Source organism: Oncorhynchus nerka, linkage group LG8, assembly GCF_034236695.1.
Source record: "Oncorhynchus nerka isolate Pitt River linkage group LG8, Oner_Uvic_2.0, whole genome shotgun sequence".
NCBI classification, from domain to species: Eukaryota; Metazoa; Chordata; class Actinopteri; order Salmoniformes; family Salmonidae; genus Oncorhynchus; species Oncorhynchus nerka.
Window position 1 is genome coordinate 11201194 of NC_088403.1, and position 18323 is coordinate 11219516.

At 47.7% G+C, this 18323-nt stretch overlaps 1 protein-coding gene across 4 annotated transcripts in view; it reads right to left on the reverse strand.

Annotated features, from left to right (window-relative positions):
• LOC135572846 (proline-rich protein 5-like) overlaps window positions 1–17017 on the reverse strand; it is a 69576-nt gene extending 52559 nt beyond the window's left edge. Inside the window, exons 1-2 of one of the 4 annotated variants that reach the window (XM_065021323.1) lie at window positions 16848–17016; window positions 3328–3432 (exon numbers count right to left, since the gene is read on the reverse strand). In XM_065021323.1, coding sequence (XP_064877395.1) covers window positions 3328–3356 — 29 coding nt within the window. In that variant the 5' untranslated portion in view covers window positions 3357–3432; window positions 16848–17016. Of the gene's footprint in view, window positions 1–3327; window positions 3433–15235; window positions 15692–16847 lie in introns of those variants that run through there. The other 3 variants (XM_065021322.1, XM_065021320.1, XM_065021324.1) reach the window with 3 other exon arrangements.
• Between the last annotated feature and the right edge of the window lie 1306 nt (window positions 17018–18323).

An 18323-nucleotide genomic window follows, 5' to 3' on the forward strand; every position in this document is an offset into this window, starting at 1 on the left:
GACGTTAGCTTCTCACTTCATCCTTCTGGTTCAGTAATACCAGCCAGACGTTAGCTTCTCACTTCATCCTTCTGGTTCAGTAATACCAGCCAGAGGTTAGCTTCTCGCTTCATCCTTCTGGTTCAGTAATACCAGCCAGGCGTTCACTTCATCCTTCTGGTTCAGTAATCCCAGCCACGTTAGCTTCACTTCATCCTTCTGGTTCAGTAATACCAGCCAGCCAGACAGCTTCTCACTTCATCCTTCTGGTTCAGTAATACCAGCCAGGCGTTAGCTTCTCACTTCATCCTTCTGGTTCAGTAATCCCAGCCCAGCTTCTCACTTCATCCTTCTGGTTCAGTAATACCAGCCAGGCGTTAGCTTCTCACTTCATCCTTCTGGTTCAGTAATACCAGCCAGACGTTGGCTTCTCACTTCATCCTTCTGGTTCATCCTTCTCATCCTTCTGGTTCAGTACCAGCCAGGCGTTGGCTTCTCACCAGCCAGACGTTGGCTTCTCACTTCATCCTTCTGGTTCAGTAATACCAGCCAGCTTCTCACTTCATCCTTCTGGTTCAGTAATACCAGCCAGGCGTTGGCTTCTCACTTCATCCTTCTGGTTCTAATACCAGCCAGACTGGCTTCTCACTTCATCCTTCTGGTTCAGTAATACCAGCCAGAATACCAGCCAGCGTTCAGCTTCACTTCATCCTTCTGTTCGCTTCTCACTTCATCCTTCTGGTTCAGTAATACCAGCCACTCACGTTGGCTTCTCACTTCATCCTTCTGGTTCAGTAATCCCAGCCAGACGTTGGCTTCTCACTTCATCCTTCTGGTTCAGTAATACCAGCCAGAGCACTTCAACACTTCCTTCACCAGCCACTAGAAGTCTCTGCAGGCAACTAGACACCTGACTGACATGTCTATTAGCGACTATGTACCAATTGTGCACTCGTGAGTCAGTGTTTGTTTGTTTGGGTGGGTGGGTGGATGTTTGTTTGTTTGGGCGGGTGGGTGGGTGTCTGTCTGTTTGGGTGGGTGGGTGGGTGGGTGTCTGTCTGTTTGGGTGGGTGGGTGGGTGTCTGTCTGTTTGGGCGGGTGGGTGGGTGTCTGTCTGTTTGGGGGTGGGTGGGTGGGTGTCTGTCTGTTTGGGTGGGTGGGTGGGTGTCTGTCTGTTTGGGTGGGTGGGTGGGTGTCTGTCTGTTTGGGTGGGTGGGTGGGTGTCTGTCTGTTTGTTTGGGCGGGTGGGTGGGTGTCTGTCTGTTTGGGTGGGTGGGTGGGTGGGTGTCTGTCTGTTTGGGTGGGTGGGTGTCTGTCTGTCTGTCTGTTTGGGTGGGTGGGTGGGTGTCTGTCTGTTTGGGTGGGTGGGTGTCTGTCTGTTTGTTTGGGTGGGAGTGGGTGGGTGTCTGTCTGTTTGGGTGGGTGGGTGGGTGTCTGTCTGTTTGGGTGGGTGGGTGTCTGTGTTTGTTTGGGCGGGTGGGTGGGTGGGTGTCTGTCTGTTTGGGTGGGTGGGTGGGTGTCTGTCTGTTTGGGTGGGTGGGTGTCTGTCTGTTTGGGTGGGTGGGTGGGTGTCTGTCTGTTTGGGTGGGTGGGTGGGTGTCTGTTTGTTTGGGCGGGTGGGTGTCTGTCTGTTTGTTTGGGTGTCTGTCTGTTTGGGTGGGTGGGTGTCTGTCTGTTTGGGTGGGTGGGTGTCTGTCTGTTTGGGTGGGTGGGTGTCTGTCTGTTTGTTTGGGCGGGTGGGTGGGTGTCTGTCTGTTTGGGTGGGTGGGTGGGTGGGTGTCTGTCTGTTTGTTTGGTTTGGGTGGGTGGGTGTCTGTCTGTTTGTTTGGGCGGGTGGGTGGGTGTCTGTCTGTTTGGGTGGGTGGGTGTCTGTCTGTTTGGGTGGGTGGGTGGGTGTCTGTCTGTTTGTTTGGGCGGGTGGGTGGGTGTCTGTCTGTTTGGGTGGGTGGGTGGGTGGGTGTCTGTCTGTTTGGGTGGGTGGGTGTCTGTCTGTTTGGGTGGGTGGGTGTCTGTCTGTTTGTTTGGGCGGGTGGGTGGGTGTCTGTCTGTTTGGGTGGGTGGGTGGGTGTCTGTCTGTTTGGGTGGGTGGGTGTCTGTCTGTTTGGGTGGGTGGGTGTCTGTCTGTTTGTTTGGGCGGGTGGGTGGGTGGGTGTCTGTCTGTTTGGGTGGGTGGCTGTAGACACGGAGGTAGTCACTGGACAGTTTTAAAATTGCCGCAAACACACTGTCAGCAGCCTCTAGTTGCCTAGTTGAGCCGACTGGACGCTTCGGTAGTTCAGTTCACGTCTCAGTCCTGTGGAGGGCGGAGTTAGCCGTTTGACTCTGGGGAACCAATCAGGAGGAGGCAGGAGAACGTAACGAACAAAGCACTGTTTATGATTCCTCTCGTTCTCAAAGAGGCCGGCGCGATGACAACTCAGTCCGATCAACAATAGAAGCGCTGGGAGCAATATTTACATGTTGACCTGTAATGGATTTTTTCTTTATTATGAACAAAATATATAGTTTTTCAATAAAAAAATCTCATTAGAATAAATTCCAGAGATCCGGACCTCAGTGTCCTCATATGTAGTTACGACACTGACCCCACCCTCCCCTACTGGAACACTGGTGAATCTAAATGGTCTGTGTCTGTCTGTGTGTGTGTCTGTGTCTGTGTGTGTGTCTGTGTCTGTGTGTGTGTCTGTGTGTCTGTGTCTGTGTGTCTGTGTCTGTGTCTGTGTGTCTGTGTCTGTGCGTGTGTCTGTCTGTGTCTGTGCGTGTGTGTCTGTGCGTGTGTCTGTCTGTGTCTGTGCGTGTGTCTGTCTGTGTCTGTGCGTGTGTGTCTGTGCGTGTGTCTGTCTGTGTCTGTGCGTGTGTGTCTGTGTGTCTGTGTGTCTGTGTCTGTGTGTCTGTCTGTCTGTCTGTCTGTGTGTGTGTGTGTGTGTGTGTGTGTGTGTGTGTGTGTCTGTGTGTGTGTGTGTGTGTGTCTGTGTGTGTGTCTGTGTGTGTCTGTGTGTGTGTCTTTGTCTGTGTGTGTGTGTCTTTGTCTGTGTGTGTGTGTGTGTGTGTGTGTGTGTGTGTGTGTGTGTGTGTGTGTGTGTGTGTGTGTGTGTGTGTGTGTGTGTGTGTGTGTCTGTGTGTGTGTCTTGTGTGTGTGTGTGTCTTTGTGTGTGTGTGTGTGTGTGTGTGTCTTTGTCTGTGTGTGTGTGTCTTTGTCTGTGTGTGTGTGTGTGTGTCTTTGTCTGTGTGTGTGTGTCTTTGTCTGTGTGTGTGTGTGTGTGTCTTTGTCTGTGTGTGTGTGTGTGTGTGTGTGTGTGTGTGTGTGTGTGTGCACGGAGAGAGGGGCAGTGACTTGTGGTCTCTCACCTCCTAAAGGAATGGGTGCGTTCTTCCATCCGGGGTGAGGGGTCAAAGGTGAGGGGTGGGGGTCAGAGACTGAACTTGACCTAGGGACCGGTGTCCAGCCAGCATCTTTCACAAACAACAAGAAAGCACACCAGTCACAGTTCAGAACATCTAGGACTCAACGTGGATATAACCTGTTTTAACACGGACATTTTACATCATTACATTTAAGTCATTTAGCAGACGCTCTTATCCAGAGCGACTTACAAATTGGTGCATTCATCTTATGACATCCAGTGGAACAGTAGTGCATCTAAATCTTTTAAGGGGGGTGAGAGGGATTACTCTATCCTATCCTAGGTATTCCTTAAAGAGGTGGGGTTTCAGGTGTCTCCGGAAGGTGGTGATTGACTCCGCTGTCCTGGCGTCGTGAGGGAGTTTGTTCCACCATTGGGGGGCCAGAGCAGCGAACAGTTTTGACTGGGCTGAGCGGGAACTGTACTTCCTCAGTGGTAGGGAGGCGAGCAGGCCAGAGGTGGATGAACGCAGTGCCCTTGTTTGGGTGTAGGGCCTGATCAGAGCCTGGAGGTACTGAGGTGCCGTTCCCCTCACAGCTCCGTAGGCAAGCACCATGGTCTTGTAGCGGATGCGAGCTTCAACTGGAAGCCAGTGGAGAGAGCGGAGGAGCGGGGTGACGTGAGAGAACTTGGGAAGGTTGAACACCAGACTCTGGATGAGTTGTAGGGGTTTAATGGCACAGGCAGGGAGCCCAGCCAACAGCAAGTTGCAGTAATCCAGACGGGAGATGACAAGTGCCTGGATTAGGACCTGCGCCGCTTCCTGTGTGAGGCAGGGTCGTACTCTGCGGATGTTGTAGAGCATGAACCTACAGGAACGGGCCACCGCCTTGATGTTAGTTGAGAACGACAGGGTGTTGTCCAGGATCACGCCAAGGTTCTTAGCGCTCTGGGAGGAGGACACAATGGAGTTGTCAACCGTGATGGCGAGATCATGGAACGGGCAGTCCTTCCCCGGGAGGAAGAGCAGCTCCGTCTTGCCGAGGTTCAGCTTGAGGTGGTGATCCGTCATCCACCCTGATATGTCTGCCAGACATGCAGAGATGCGATTCGCCACCTGGTCATCAGAAGGGGGAAAGGAGAAGATTAATTGTGTGTCGTCTGCATAGCAATGATAGGAGAGACCATGTGAGGTTATGACAGAGCCAAGTGACTTGGTGTATAGCGAGAATAGGAGAGGGCCTAGAACAGAGCCCTGGGGGACACCAGTGGTGAGAGCACGTGGTGTGGAGACGGATTCTCGCCACGCCACCTGGTAGGAGCGACCTGTCAGGTAGGACGCAATCCAAGCGTGGGCCGCGCCGGAGATGCCCAACTCGGAGAGGGTGGAGAGGAGGATCTGATGGTTCACAGTATCGAAGGCAGCCGATAGGTCTAGAAGGATGAGAGCAGAGGAGAGAGAGTTAGCTTTAGCAGTGCGGAGCGCCTCCGTGATACAGAGAAGAGCAGTCTCAGTTGAATGACTAGTCTTGAAACATGACTGATTTGGATCAAGAAGGTCATTCTGAGAGAGATAGCGGGAGAGCTGGCCAAGGACGGCACGTTCAAGAGTTTTGGAGAGAAAAGAAAGAAGGGATACTGGTCTGTAGTTGTTGACATCGGAGGGATCGAGTGTAGGTTTTTTCAGAAGGGTGCAACTCTCGCTCTCTTGAAGACGGAAGGGACGTAGCCAGCGGTCAGGGATGAGTTGATGAGCGAGGTGAGGTAAGGGAGAAGGTCTCCGGAAATGGTCTGGAGAAGAGAGGAGGGGATAGGGTCAAGCGGGCAGGTTGTTGGGCGGCCGGCCGTCACAAGACGCGAGATTTCATCTGGAGAGAGAGGGGAGAAAGAGGTCAGAGCACAGGGTAGGGCAGTGTGAGCAGAACCAGCGGTGTCGTTTGACTTAGCAAACGAGGATCGGATGTCGTCGACCTTCTTTTCAAAATGGTTGACGAAGTCATCTGCAGAGAGGGAGGAGGGGGGGAGGGGGAGGAGGATTCAGGAGGGAGGAGAAGGTTGCAAAGAGCTTCCTAGGGTTAGAGGCAGATGCTTGGAATTTAGAGTGGTAGAAAGTGGCTTTAGCAGCAGAGAGAGAAGAGGAAAATGTAGAGAGGAGGGAGTGAAAGGATGTCAGGTCCGCAGGGGAGGCGAGTTTTCCTCCATTTCCGCTCGGCTGCCCGGAGCCCTGTTCTGTGAGCTCGCAATGAGTCGTCGAGCCACGGAGCGGGAGGGGAGGACCGAGCCGGCCTGGAGGATAGGGGACATAGAGAGTCAAAGGATGCAGAAAGGGAGGAGAGGAGGGTTGAGGAGGCAGAATCAGGAGATAGGTTGGAGAAGGTTTGAGCAGAGGGAAGAGATGATAGGATGGAAGAGGAGAGAGTAGCGGGGGAGAGAGAGCGAAGGTTGGGACGGCGCGATACCATCCGAGTAGGGGCAGTGTGGGAAGTGTTGGATGAGAGCGAGAGGGAAAAGGATACAAGGTAGTGGTCGGAGACTTGGAGGGGAGTTGCAATGAGGTTAGTGGAAGAACAGCATCTAGTAAAGATGAGGTCGAGCGTATTTCCTGCCTTGTGAGTAGGGGGGAAGGTGAGAGGGTGAGGTCAAAAGAGGAGAGGAGTGGAAAGAAGGAGGCAGAGAGGAATGAGTCAAAGGTAGACGTGGGGAGGTTAAAGTCGCCCAGAACTGTGAGAGGTGAGCCGTCCTCAGGAAAGGAGCTTATCAAGGCATCAAGCTCATTGATGAACTCTCCGAGGGAACCTGGAGGGCGATAAATGATAAGGATGTTAAGCTTGAAAGGGCTGGTAACTGTGACAGCATGGAATTCAAAGGAGGCGATAGACAGATGGGTAAGGGGAGAAAGAGAGAATGACCACTTGGGAGAGATGAGGATCCCGGTGCCACCACCCCGCTGACCAGAAGCTCTCGGGGTGTGCGAGAACACGTGGGCAGACGAAGAGAGAGCAGTAGGAGTAGCAGTGTTGTCTGTGGTGATCCATGTTTCCGTCAGTGCCAAGAAGTCGAGGGACTGGAGGGAGGCATAGGCTGAGATGAACTCTGCCTTGTTGGCCGCAGATCGGCAGTTCCAGAGGCTACCGGAGACCTGGAACTCCACGTGGGACGTGCGCGCTGGGACCACCAGATTAGGGTGGCCGCGGCCACGCGGTGTGGAGCGTTTGTATGGTCTGTGCAGAGAGGAGAGAACAGGGATAGACAGACACATAGTTGACAGGCTACACAAGAGGCTACGCTAATGCAAAGGAGATTGGAATGACAAGTGGACTACACGTCTCGAGTGTTCAGAAAGTTAAGCTTACGTAGCAAGAATCTTATTGACTAAAATGATTAAAATTATACAGTACTGCTGAAGTAGGCTAGCTGGCAGAGGCTGCGTTGTTGACTCTGTAGGCTAGCTGGCATTGGCTGCGTTGTTGACACTACACTAATCAAGTCATTCCGTTGAGTGTAATAGTTTCTACTGTGCTGCTATTCGGGGCTAGCTGGCTAGCTAGCAGTGTTGATTACGTTACGTTCAGAACATGCTCTATCCATAGAGTTGGTTAGAGGACTCAACTAGGATATAACCTGTTTTAACACAGACAGTTCAGAACATGCTCTATCCATAGAGATGGTTAGAGGACTCAACGTGGATCTAACCTGTTTTAACACAGACAGTTCAGAACATGCTCTATCCATAGAGATGGTTAGAGGACTCAACGTGGATATAACCTGTTTTAACACAGACAGTTCAGAACATGCTCTATCCATAGAGTTGGTTAGAGGACTCAACTTGGATATAACCTGTTTTAACACGGACAGTTCAGAACATGCTCTATCCATAGAGTTGGTTAGAGGACTCAACGTGGATATAACCTGTTTTAACACAGACATTGCCACTGAGGGCTTACACCATTGTAAAGTAGTCAACTGGGTGGAGATTCCTATGGGTTGGGAGCGATCAGCCAATTATCAGAGCATTCAAATTGGGTGTTATGGTTTATAAATGGCTTTAAGCTATATCACCGCCATCTAGTGGCCAAAATAAATGAATGACACCCAGGATTTGGTTCAGGACTCCAGCACTGTAGGTGGCGGTAAAGCAACAATATTAGCTTTTCACTTTTTTCGAACACAAAAGAAGAAGAAAATGTTCAACTTTGAGGTTGCTCATGCTGTCAGATGCCATAAGGGCACAGACACGAAGTTGAGATGTCTTTCCATCTCTATGGTTCTATCTCAGTCTCCATTGCATTTCTTTACATCAACTCTTCAATCAAAAGTTATTCTGTTTTTTCACGCATTGTATTAAACCTTTCCTATTAATGCCTTCCCATAGTCGCCTCATCTCAACTCTGATTCATACACTTCACACTTCTATGTACATATGACTTCATACAACAACATGTACCACGGCCTCTTCCCCTGTTGCACTACCATTCACCCAGCACTGCAAGAGGGAAACAAACTACCACGTCACAGTAGGGATCCAACAGTTGGTTAGCGTGCGACGCTATCAGATATCCAACAGTTGGTTAGCGTGGCGCGACGCTCTCAGATATCCAACAGTTGGTTAGCGTGCGACGCTCTCAGAGATCCAACAGTTGGTTAGCGTGCGACGCTCTCAGAGATCCAACAGTTGGTTAGCGTGCGACGCTCTCAGAGATCCAACAGTTGGTTCCAAGATCCAACAGTTGGTTAGCGTGCGACGCTCTCAAAGATCCAACAGTTGGTTAGCGTGCGACGCTCTCAGAGATCCAACAGTTGGTTAGCGATCTCAACAGTTGGTTAGCGTGCGACGCTCTCAGATATCCAACAGTTGGTTAGCGTGCGACGCTCTCAGATATCCAACAGTTGGTTAGCGTGCGACGCTCTCAGATATCCAACAGTTGGTTAGCGTGCGACGCTCTCAGATATCCAACAGTTGGTTAGCGTGCGACGCTCTCAGATATCCAACAAGTTGGTTAGCGTGCGACGCTCTCAGATATCCAACAGTTGGTTAGCGTGCGACGCTCTCAGATATCCAACAGTTGGTTAGCGTGCGACGCTCTCAGATATCCAACAGTTGGTTAGCGGCGACGCTCTCAGAGATCCAACAGTTGGTTAGCGTGCGACGCTCTCGATCCAACAGTTGGTTAGCGTGCGACGCTCTCAGAGATCCAACAGTTGGTTAGCGTGCAGTTGGTTACGCTCTCAGAGATCCAACAGTTGGTTAGCGTGCGACGCTCTCAGAGATCCAACAGTTGGTTAGCGTGCGACGCTCTCAGAGATCCAACAGTTGGTTAGCGTGCGACGCTCTCAGATATCCAACAGTTGGTTAGCGTGCGACGCTCTCAGATATCCAACAGTTGGTTAGCGTGCGACGCTCTCAGAGATCCAACAGTTGGTTAGCGTGCGATATCCAACGCTCTCAGAGATCCAACAGTTGGTTAGCGTGCGACGCTCTCAGATATCCAACAGTTGGTTAGCGTGCGACGCTCTCAGAGATCCAACAGTTGGTTAGCGTGCAACGCTCTCAGATATCCAACAGTTGGTTAGCGTGCGACGCTCTCAGATATCCAACAGTTGGTTAGCGTGCGACGCTCTCAGATATCCAACAGTTGGTTAGCGTGCGACGCTCTCAGATATCCAACAGTTGGTTAGCGTGCGACGCTCTCAGAGATCCAACAGTTGGTTAGCGTGCGACGCTCTCAGATATCCAACAGTTGGTTAGCGTGCGACGCTCTCAGATATCCAACAGTTGGTTAGCGTGCGACGCTCTCAGATATCCAACAGTTGGTTAGCGTGCGACGCTCTCAGATATCCAACAGTTGGTTAGCGTGCGACGCTCTCAGAGATCCAACAGTTGGTTAGCGTGCGACGCTCTCAGAGATCCAACAGTTGGTTGGTTCAGAGATCCAACAGTTGGTGCGACGCTCTCAGAGATCCAACAGTTGGTTAGCGTGCGACGCTCTCAGAGATCCAACAGTTGGTTAGCGTGCGACGCTCTCAGATATCCAACAGTTGGTTAGCGTGTGACGCTCTCAGCGATCCAACAGTTGGTTAGCGTGCGACGCTATCAGATATCCAACAGTTGGTTAGCGTGCGACGCTCTCAGAGATCCAACAGTTGGTTAGCGTGCGACGCTCTCAGATATCCAACAGTTGGTTAGCGTGCAACGCTCTCAGAGATCCAACAGTTGGTTAGCGTGCGACGCTCTCAGATATCCAACAGTTGGTTAGCGTGTGACGCTCTCAGCGATCCAACAGTTGGTTAGCGTGCAACGCTATCAGATATCCAACAGTTGGTTAGCGTGCGACGCTCTCAGAGATCCAACAGTTGGTTAGCGTGCGACGCTCTCAGATATCCAACAGTTGGTTAGCGTGCGTCAGAGATCCGCTCTCAGAGATCCAACAGTTGGTTAGCGTGTGACGCTCTCAGAGATCCAACAGTTGGTTAGCGTGCGACGCTCTCAGAGATCCAACAGTTGGTTAGCGTGTGACGCTCTCAGAGATCCAACAGTTGGTTAGCGTGTGACGCTCTCAGAGATCCAACAGTTGGTTAGCGTGTGACGCTCTCAGAGATTCAACAGTTGGTTAGCGTGCAACGCTCTCCTCCTCTCCTCTTTGTTTCTCCTCAGTTGTAATCTGTGTTCCGTGACTGTGTGTGTTTTGGGTTGTTGTGCCCAGTCCCCCAACACAGCCCCCCACACAGACTGAACTGGGTTCAAAAGGCTATGATGCAGAATGATTGATACCCCACTGAGAGACAGGAGTAGCGTGTGTCTCTGTCGACTAGATCAAAGAACTGAGGTCAACAAGTTCATTGAAATAAAGGGGCCATTCTACTACGGCAGATGGCACATGGAAACATGTTTAAGTAGTGGTTTACTCAGAGATTTGGACTTTACATTCTCAGAGACTCAAAGCTAGTGTCTGACACTACAACATTAGCTACACTACTTCATCTTCCTTTCAGAGCCATCAGGCGTTTTACATAATAGACTTAAATCCAGTCTTCTAGTTGACCGTCCGTCTGTTTCTCATCACAGTGGAGGTCATAGAGAGCCTGGAATGCAGGGCTAACCAAATGTTTGGAGATCAAACCAGAGACATCAATATATTCCAAGGCAGACAGAGAGAGGGAGGGGGACAGGGTGCATCTTGGGTACCTTCTGACGGATGCCAGAGAGGTGGCAGCTCAGCTCTCCTACCCAATAAAATATTATAATTAAATGAATATGGGTGTAGCCACCACACACACTGCAGTGAGACACTTGATTCTCTTCCATCAAACTCCCTAAAGAGGTGCTGAGATCCTCCGCATAAAACAGACGACGGGTCCTCATGAACGAGTCTAGCCGAGGTAGCCGAGGAGGTGCCCGACTCAAACCTCAAAACATCACACGTGCTTGATGTTTCTATAGTCTCAACCCTTCATATTTCAGACAGTAATCATATCCAATGAACTGAACCATCAGAATAAGTCAGAGAAGAGAATGTTTCAACAGAATCTAAAACAGAAGATGGTATCTCTACTGTAACTATAGGGAGGGGTTAACTACATATGCTGTTCATTTGTTCACATGTAGATTAAATTAAATCTTAATTAAATATGATTGCATTGCCCAAGTTACTCAAATGACTCTGCTATGACTCAACTCTGCTCCAGGAAGTGTTCTGATGTTCCTGGCCTCTCTCTCCTGTCACCTGTCTGGCTACTGGCTACAGCCCCTGTTCCACCTGCCACTCTGGGCCAATGGCCAGTCAGAAGTCAGACTTGGCCGCGGTCCCAGGCTCTAGTCCTGGACACCACATCACACAGTCACAGCTGACAGAACAGCCGAAAGGCACACAGCAGCTTTACAGCCAATCCCTGCTTAACGTCTGCTGCTCTAGTCTGCAATTCCACAGGTTTCCATCCAACCTCTCTGGTGCCAGGAACAAACCCTGGTATGGAGATGTCATCTGGGCTGCGGCTGCTCCCTCTCATCTCTGGCTCTGCTCTAGGATTCTCTGCCTCTTGACTTCCTTTCTCTATTGTTCTCTCTCTCACTCTAGTCTTCCCCTCTCTCTACCTCTCTCTCCACCCCCCCCCTTCTCTCCATCTGGTCTCTAGTAGTAACATGAGTGGGCTCCCTGCCATCACCACTGTGTAAACAGATAGCAGGAAGTTCCCCAAGTGAAAACTAACCCTGATCCAAGATAATGCAGAAGGACACCCAACACTAACTCACTCATCCCAGTCACACTGACTGGCACCAGGGCAACACTCAGTCCTGACCATTACTACCCACAGCACCCAACACTCAGTCCTGACCATTACTACCCGCAGCACCCAACACTCAGTCCTGACCATTACTACCCACAGCACCCAACACTCAGTCCTGACCATTACTACCCGCAGCACCCAACACTCAGTCCTGACCATTACTACCCGCAGCACCCAACACTCAGTCCTGACCATTACTACCCGCAGCACCCAACACTCAGTCCTGACCATTACTACCCACAGCACCCAACACTCAGTCCTGACCATTACTACCCACAGCACCCAACACTCAGTCCCAGCACCCAACACTCAGTCCTGACCATTACTACCCACAGCACCCAACACTCAGTCCTGACCATTACTACCCACAGCACCCAACACTCAGTCCTGACCATTACTACCCACAGCACCCAACACTCAGTCCTGACCATTACTACCCACAGCACCCAACACTCAGTCCTGACCATTACTACCCACAGCACCCAACACTCAGTCCTGACCATTACTACCCACAGCACCCAACACTCAGTCCTGACCATTACTACCCACAGCACCCAACATAATAATAATAATGAGCTAGTGCTGTAAACTTGTACTGGTAATTTCAGGCAGAAGAGACCAGTTGAAAAGGAGTGTGCAGTGTTTCTAAATATTGAACTGTGTTATTTCCAACCGAGCATGCAGCCTGCAGGTGAAAACAGTTTGAAAAAGTAGGAAAAAAAAGTGACAATTCTAATTCCATCAGAGTTCCTGAACTTTGTCTCCACCTGCTGGTTACAGTGTGCCACTGCAGCACTAGGTGGACAGGTAATGCATAAATCAACATAAATCAGGTCAAGAGGAAGGATGCTAACTTCTATACACCTATCGAACTCACATTAAAGTGGACAACCATATCCCAATAAGCAAAAGGCCATTGAAAATACATATTTCACAACTATTTTTCAGACATTGACATCAGGTACATTTTAGGTGATGAATATATGGATCTTCTGGACATTGAAAATAACCCGTTTTCTGGACGTTGAAATCAGGTGCATTTGAAAATACTTATTTTTCGATCATTGATTCCATGGCCAAATTTCAACTGATATACATTCTCAATTATAATAAGTAAGCATTATATTACAGTTATCACAAGACTTGTCTGAAGGTCCCATGGTACCATCTGAAAAAATGAACAGAGGTATGGAGACTGTTTAGTGACAAAAATAAGGGTTTAAATACATGTAAAAAAATCCTGATCTTTCATATATCTCTCAGATATTGGACAGACACTTCAGAACAAACTTCCTTTTGATCTGTTGTTCCATGTAGTGAATCTGTTATTCGATGCATTTGAATATGCTAATAGCAGTAAGGTCCCCAAAAATTCATCCAATCATGTTTTTCTTCTGTTTTTTTTTTATTCTTCAAGGGGTCTTAAAATTCAAAAATCAAACAGCCAAATGATCCTTAGTAGAACCCCCACCCTCTGGCTTAGACAGGTTTTAATAGGAAAGAGGAACCAATTGTAGATCGCAACAAAATATGTATCTATCACATGCAGTAAGTTCCTCTGGATAAGAGCGTCTGCTGAATGACCAAAATGTAAATGTAAAAACAAAAACGCTTGCAAAGCATGCTGGATATTATTCTAATAAGCTCCGCCCCCAAACAAGTACAAATTTGGCCGGTGCGGACCAGATCCAAATCTGAACGAATCATAGACGTCTAGGCTGTTTCACAAGTTTGAACATCAGAGTACAGTACGGCACAGTTTAGCACAGTAGAGTACGGTAGTTTTATTCAGTCGAGTACAATACAGTAGAGTTTAATCAGAGTAGAGTACAGTAATTCAGTACATTAGAGTACACTACAGTAAAGTATAGTTTAATTCAGTACAATACATTTTAATTCAGTAGAGTACAGTACAGTATAGTTTAATTCAGTAGAGTACAATATAGTACACTATACTTTACTAAGTTACTGTACACTGCTGTCCAAACCTGTGAAACATAGATGTCTATGATTGGTTCAGATTTGGTCCGGACCAAAATTCAACATCCCTGGGGGATGAAATTAAAAAATAAAAACAATTTAAAGACTGAGGACCAAAAAGAGATGTCCAAAAGACATCAAAACGCTTACTGGGATGCTGTTTTAAGGGCAGTGGGGATACAGGCCTAACAGTCATATTATGCCAATAAGTCCCTCCAATGATCTACTCTACTTGACCTATACAGGTGCTCGTGCTCACATAACCTACAGCATACACATTCACTAAGTTTAATTGTCATTGATGACATGGCAGTATTGATCAATCCAGATCGGAGATCTACCTGTGTCCCCCATATAAAAAAGGTACTGTCCATCTTGACTGTCTCCCAAACAAAATCAACAAGAACCGCAAACATTCATCCCACCACTCAAAAATCACAAACCACCACTGCCCTTCCAGTATCCTGAAGAATACGTTTCCATCCCCTAGTTTCTCATTTTAATCAAGTTATTTACCTCTTTCCCAAGGACCCTTACCATTAACCTGGTGGTAGTTGGTATCTTCTACCCAACCCCTCCCTTTAAACCTAAACCAGGTTAATATCCTCTACCCAACCCTTCCCTTTAAACCTAAACCAGGTTAATATCCTCTACCCAACCCTTCCCTTTAAACCTAAACCAGGTTAATATCCTCTAAACCCCAACCCTTCCCCTTGAACCAGGATCATATCCTCTATCAATCCCTCTATTTTATTTGATTTTTTAAAAACTTTTACTTCTTTACATTTTCTTTATCCATTAAAGTTTGTTTTAATCAAATCAAGTTGAAGTATAAAAAATGAGAACTCCATCACCCTTGTACCGTTACCTTGCCAAACCTGACCTTCACCATACATGCAGAAGAGGGATAGAAGGTGTCCCTGCCAGTCCCAGAGCTCTCAACTGTCTCCCTACTCCATTAGTCTCTGTCAGTCCCAGAGCTCTCAACTGTCTCCCTACTCCATTAGTCTCTGCCAGTCCCAGAGCTCTCAACTGTCTCCCTACTCCATTAGTCTCTGCCAGTCCCAGAGCTCTCAACTGTCTCCCTACTCCATTAGTCTCTGCCAGTCCCAGAGCTCTCAACTGTCTCCCTACTCCATTAGTCTCTGTCTGAGGTGTCCCTGCCAGTCCCAGAGCTCTCAACTGTCTCCCTACTCCATTAGTCTCTGCCAGTCCCAGAGCTCTCAACTGTCTCCCTACTGTCTCCCTACTCCATTAGTCTCTGTCATCCAACACGTTTAGATTGTTGTTTTTTGTTGACATTTTGACAGTATATCAATATGTCCCCTCTAAAAGATACAAAGGACAAGGTCAAAGGACATACGGGGTTGCCCGCGTCTCTGAAACCGCCAACGTCTCACATTGTTTTTTGTTGACATTTTCTCTCCAGAACGCTGCAGACGCACACCTAAAACCAATCCCGGAGACAGTCTATGCTACTGCTCTGGTGTTGCATCGCTATTTCGGTATATATTATATCTATTTATAACAGGGCACGGTATCATTCGACAACTTTATATCATGGCTACAGGCGGAGTTGACAACCACCACTAACGTTAGGCAAATCAAGTCAATAAGCTACACAGCAGACGTTTATAAAAGGTACCCACGTGTATGGTCGCTGTCTTCCTCTGGCGGTGCGCTACAACATGCCACAAATATAATATATAGGCGCTCCAACACGCACTGGAAAATTATATCAAAATCTGTGTTTCAATCCTTCTTGGTTTATAGAAAGTTGGCAAAGGTAGACAGTAACACTGAAGCTGTCCCGAAAGAGTCCTTGTCTGTCTGAGTATGCGAGTGGAGTACGGATGTGTAAACGGAGCCGACTCCGAGGATGTCACGACTCGTGGATGTTTCCTCTTGTTGACTTGAGTTCGCAACGCCAGCTGCTACGGTATCTAGTGGAGTCCGCGTAACACAAGCGTCTGCAAGTGTCTGGAATGTGTGTAGACTAGAGTGTGTGTGTTTGTGCGCGCACCGTAGTATTTCCACCGGTCTGTCTGTGCTGAGAGTGCATGGAGAAACTGCTAAATGAGAGACTGTCCCACGCTATGAGTTCTGGAGCTGTGCCAGTGCCAAGATGAGTTAGTAGACAACCGGTTTTAAATCTGCAGTCCGTGGCGCCTCCGAACAACAATGTATAATGTTTAATTCATTTAAAACCAAAGCATTCAGCCTAATGATCCCCATAAAGCTATAAAGACAATCCTGTACATTATACTAAGTGCTCATTAAAGAGAAAGCAGTGAATCAGCTGTGCACTCTCTGGACAAAATGCTGGTGATCAGCAAGTTTTCAGATCCACTATCCAATCCCCACCTAATCCAACATCAATGGATTTGTCAAAGCACACCACCGAGGATCTTCACAGAACCTAGATATTTTACACCACCGAGGATCTTCACATAACCTAGATATTTTACACCACCGAGGATCTTCACATAACCTAGATATTTTACACCACTGAGGATCTTCACAGAACCTAGATATTTGACACCACTGAGGATCTTCACAGAACCTAGATATTTTACACCACCGAGGATCTTCACATAACCTAGATATTTTACACCACCGAGGATCTTCACATAACCTAGATATTTCACACCACTGAGGATCTTCACAGAACCTAGATATTTCACCCCACTGAGGATCTTTACAGAACCTAGATATTTTACACCACCGAGGATCTTCACAGAACCTAGATATTTTACACCACCGAGGATCTTCACAGAACCTAGATATTTGACACCACTGAGGATCTTCACAGAACCTAGATATTTGACACCACTGAGGATCTTCACAGAACCTAGATATTTGACACCACTGAGGATCTTCACAGAACTATATATTTTACACCACTGACAGAAACCTAGATATTTCACACCAGTGAGGATCTTCACAGAACCTATATATTTTACACCACTGATGAACTTCACAGAACCTAGATATTTGACACCACTGAGGATCTTCACAGAACCTAGATATTTGACACCAGTGAGGATCTTCACAGAACCTAGATATTTGACACCACCGAGGATCTTCACAGAACCTAGATATTTGACACCACTGAGGATCTTCACAGAACCTAGATATTTGACAGACATTTCAGTCCCAGTGTTGCTTGCAGTTTGTGAAGAGACTGCATGAAGAGTTATCGGAAGATCTCCCCTAAACAAACCTCTTAGAAGAAGAAACCATATCAGAGAATCAACCAACCTTTGATTGTCCATCATCCTTCTGGAAGATATTTGAGGTATTTTGACGATGATGATCAGCAACCTGCTGTTCTGTTTGACTTCTATAGTACCAAGTGTTTTGAGAATGTCACATGGCAAAGTCCAACTCCCAAGGTCAGGAATATCTGCCTTTACAATGCTGGGGCCATAAAAATAATAACAGTAAGGTACCTGGGGAACATAGAGCATGAGAAAGTTCTCTCTCTCCCTCTCTGGTTTAATGTGTAGCTTGTTGAGTAGCCAGAGTCATAAATACCTGATGCTGTGGTGAGAGAATGTTTGTTTAGGGTCATGGAACTAACATTAAGGCCCAGAGAATGGCATGTGTCCAAACACATAGTCATTCAACCAATACTAGTATATACAATACCATACCTTGTAGAAAGGTTGATTCTAAAAGTACACAATTACAATTTTACTGGTTTATATATATATATATATACACAGTATATAGCATTTCATCATTAGGGACAGGAGCTTTTCCTGACTAGAGGTAACCTCCTGGCCTTGTGCATGGAATACCAGCATGCAGTATGTTGGGGAAGTTAGGAATATTTAACCACACTTTGTCTCTTCATGCCAAGTACTTTATTTTATGTTTGACCCTTATGATCCAGACAGAGCCGGTTCCAAGAGACAAACATGACCTGACCGAAGTGTGTTGAATTGTTTTTAGAACTCAGTCGGGATCTCAACTTCCTGTTGACAGTTAGAATAGTAGAATACACAAGGTGCAATTTCTACATGTGGTTGTGCATCAACAGTTTCTCTCTTGTTATGTCAGCCACTGATAGTCACTCAATTATCCATGTTAGTTAACCATTTTTACATTGGTAAATGAGTCTAGCCAGCGATCTAAACTTGTAGTAATCATGGCTGAATACCGACTGGGCACACAGGGCATGTGCCAGGGGGCCCTGACCTCCAGGGGCCCCCATTGATTTTGTTAGTCCGTCTCACTCAGATATCATTAACATGATAAAAGTCCTGGCACAATCCCCCGCCTGTCTGGTTGGGGTATGTGTGACTGTGCCACATTTCCATTAACCTTGCAGAATCATTAACTGGACTGGGCACTTCAAAGGAAAGATGAAAGTTTGCCTCAATCTTTTTTGCAATTCCAGATGATCCATGAAAACTGTCAGCAGATTTCCCTTCAGAAGCCTGTTCCTTAAAAGAGGATTGGTACAAATGTGAATGTTAAATCTGGTGTGTGCCAGGATAGGGAAAATGTTTTTATGTTTTGGGAGTTGAGGCATGATGCTTATGGCACACTACAATGACCAAGAGTATGTGGACACCTGTTCTCATTCCAAAATCATGGGCATTAATATGGAGTTGGTCCCCCCCTGTGCTGCTATAACAGCCTCTACACTTATTGGAAGACCAGTCAAGCTCTTCCACATGGATCTCGACAAACCATTTCCGTATGGACCTCGCTTTGTGCACAGAGGCA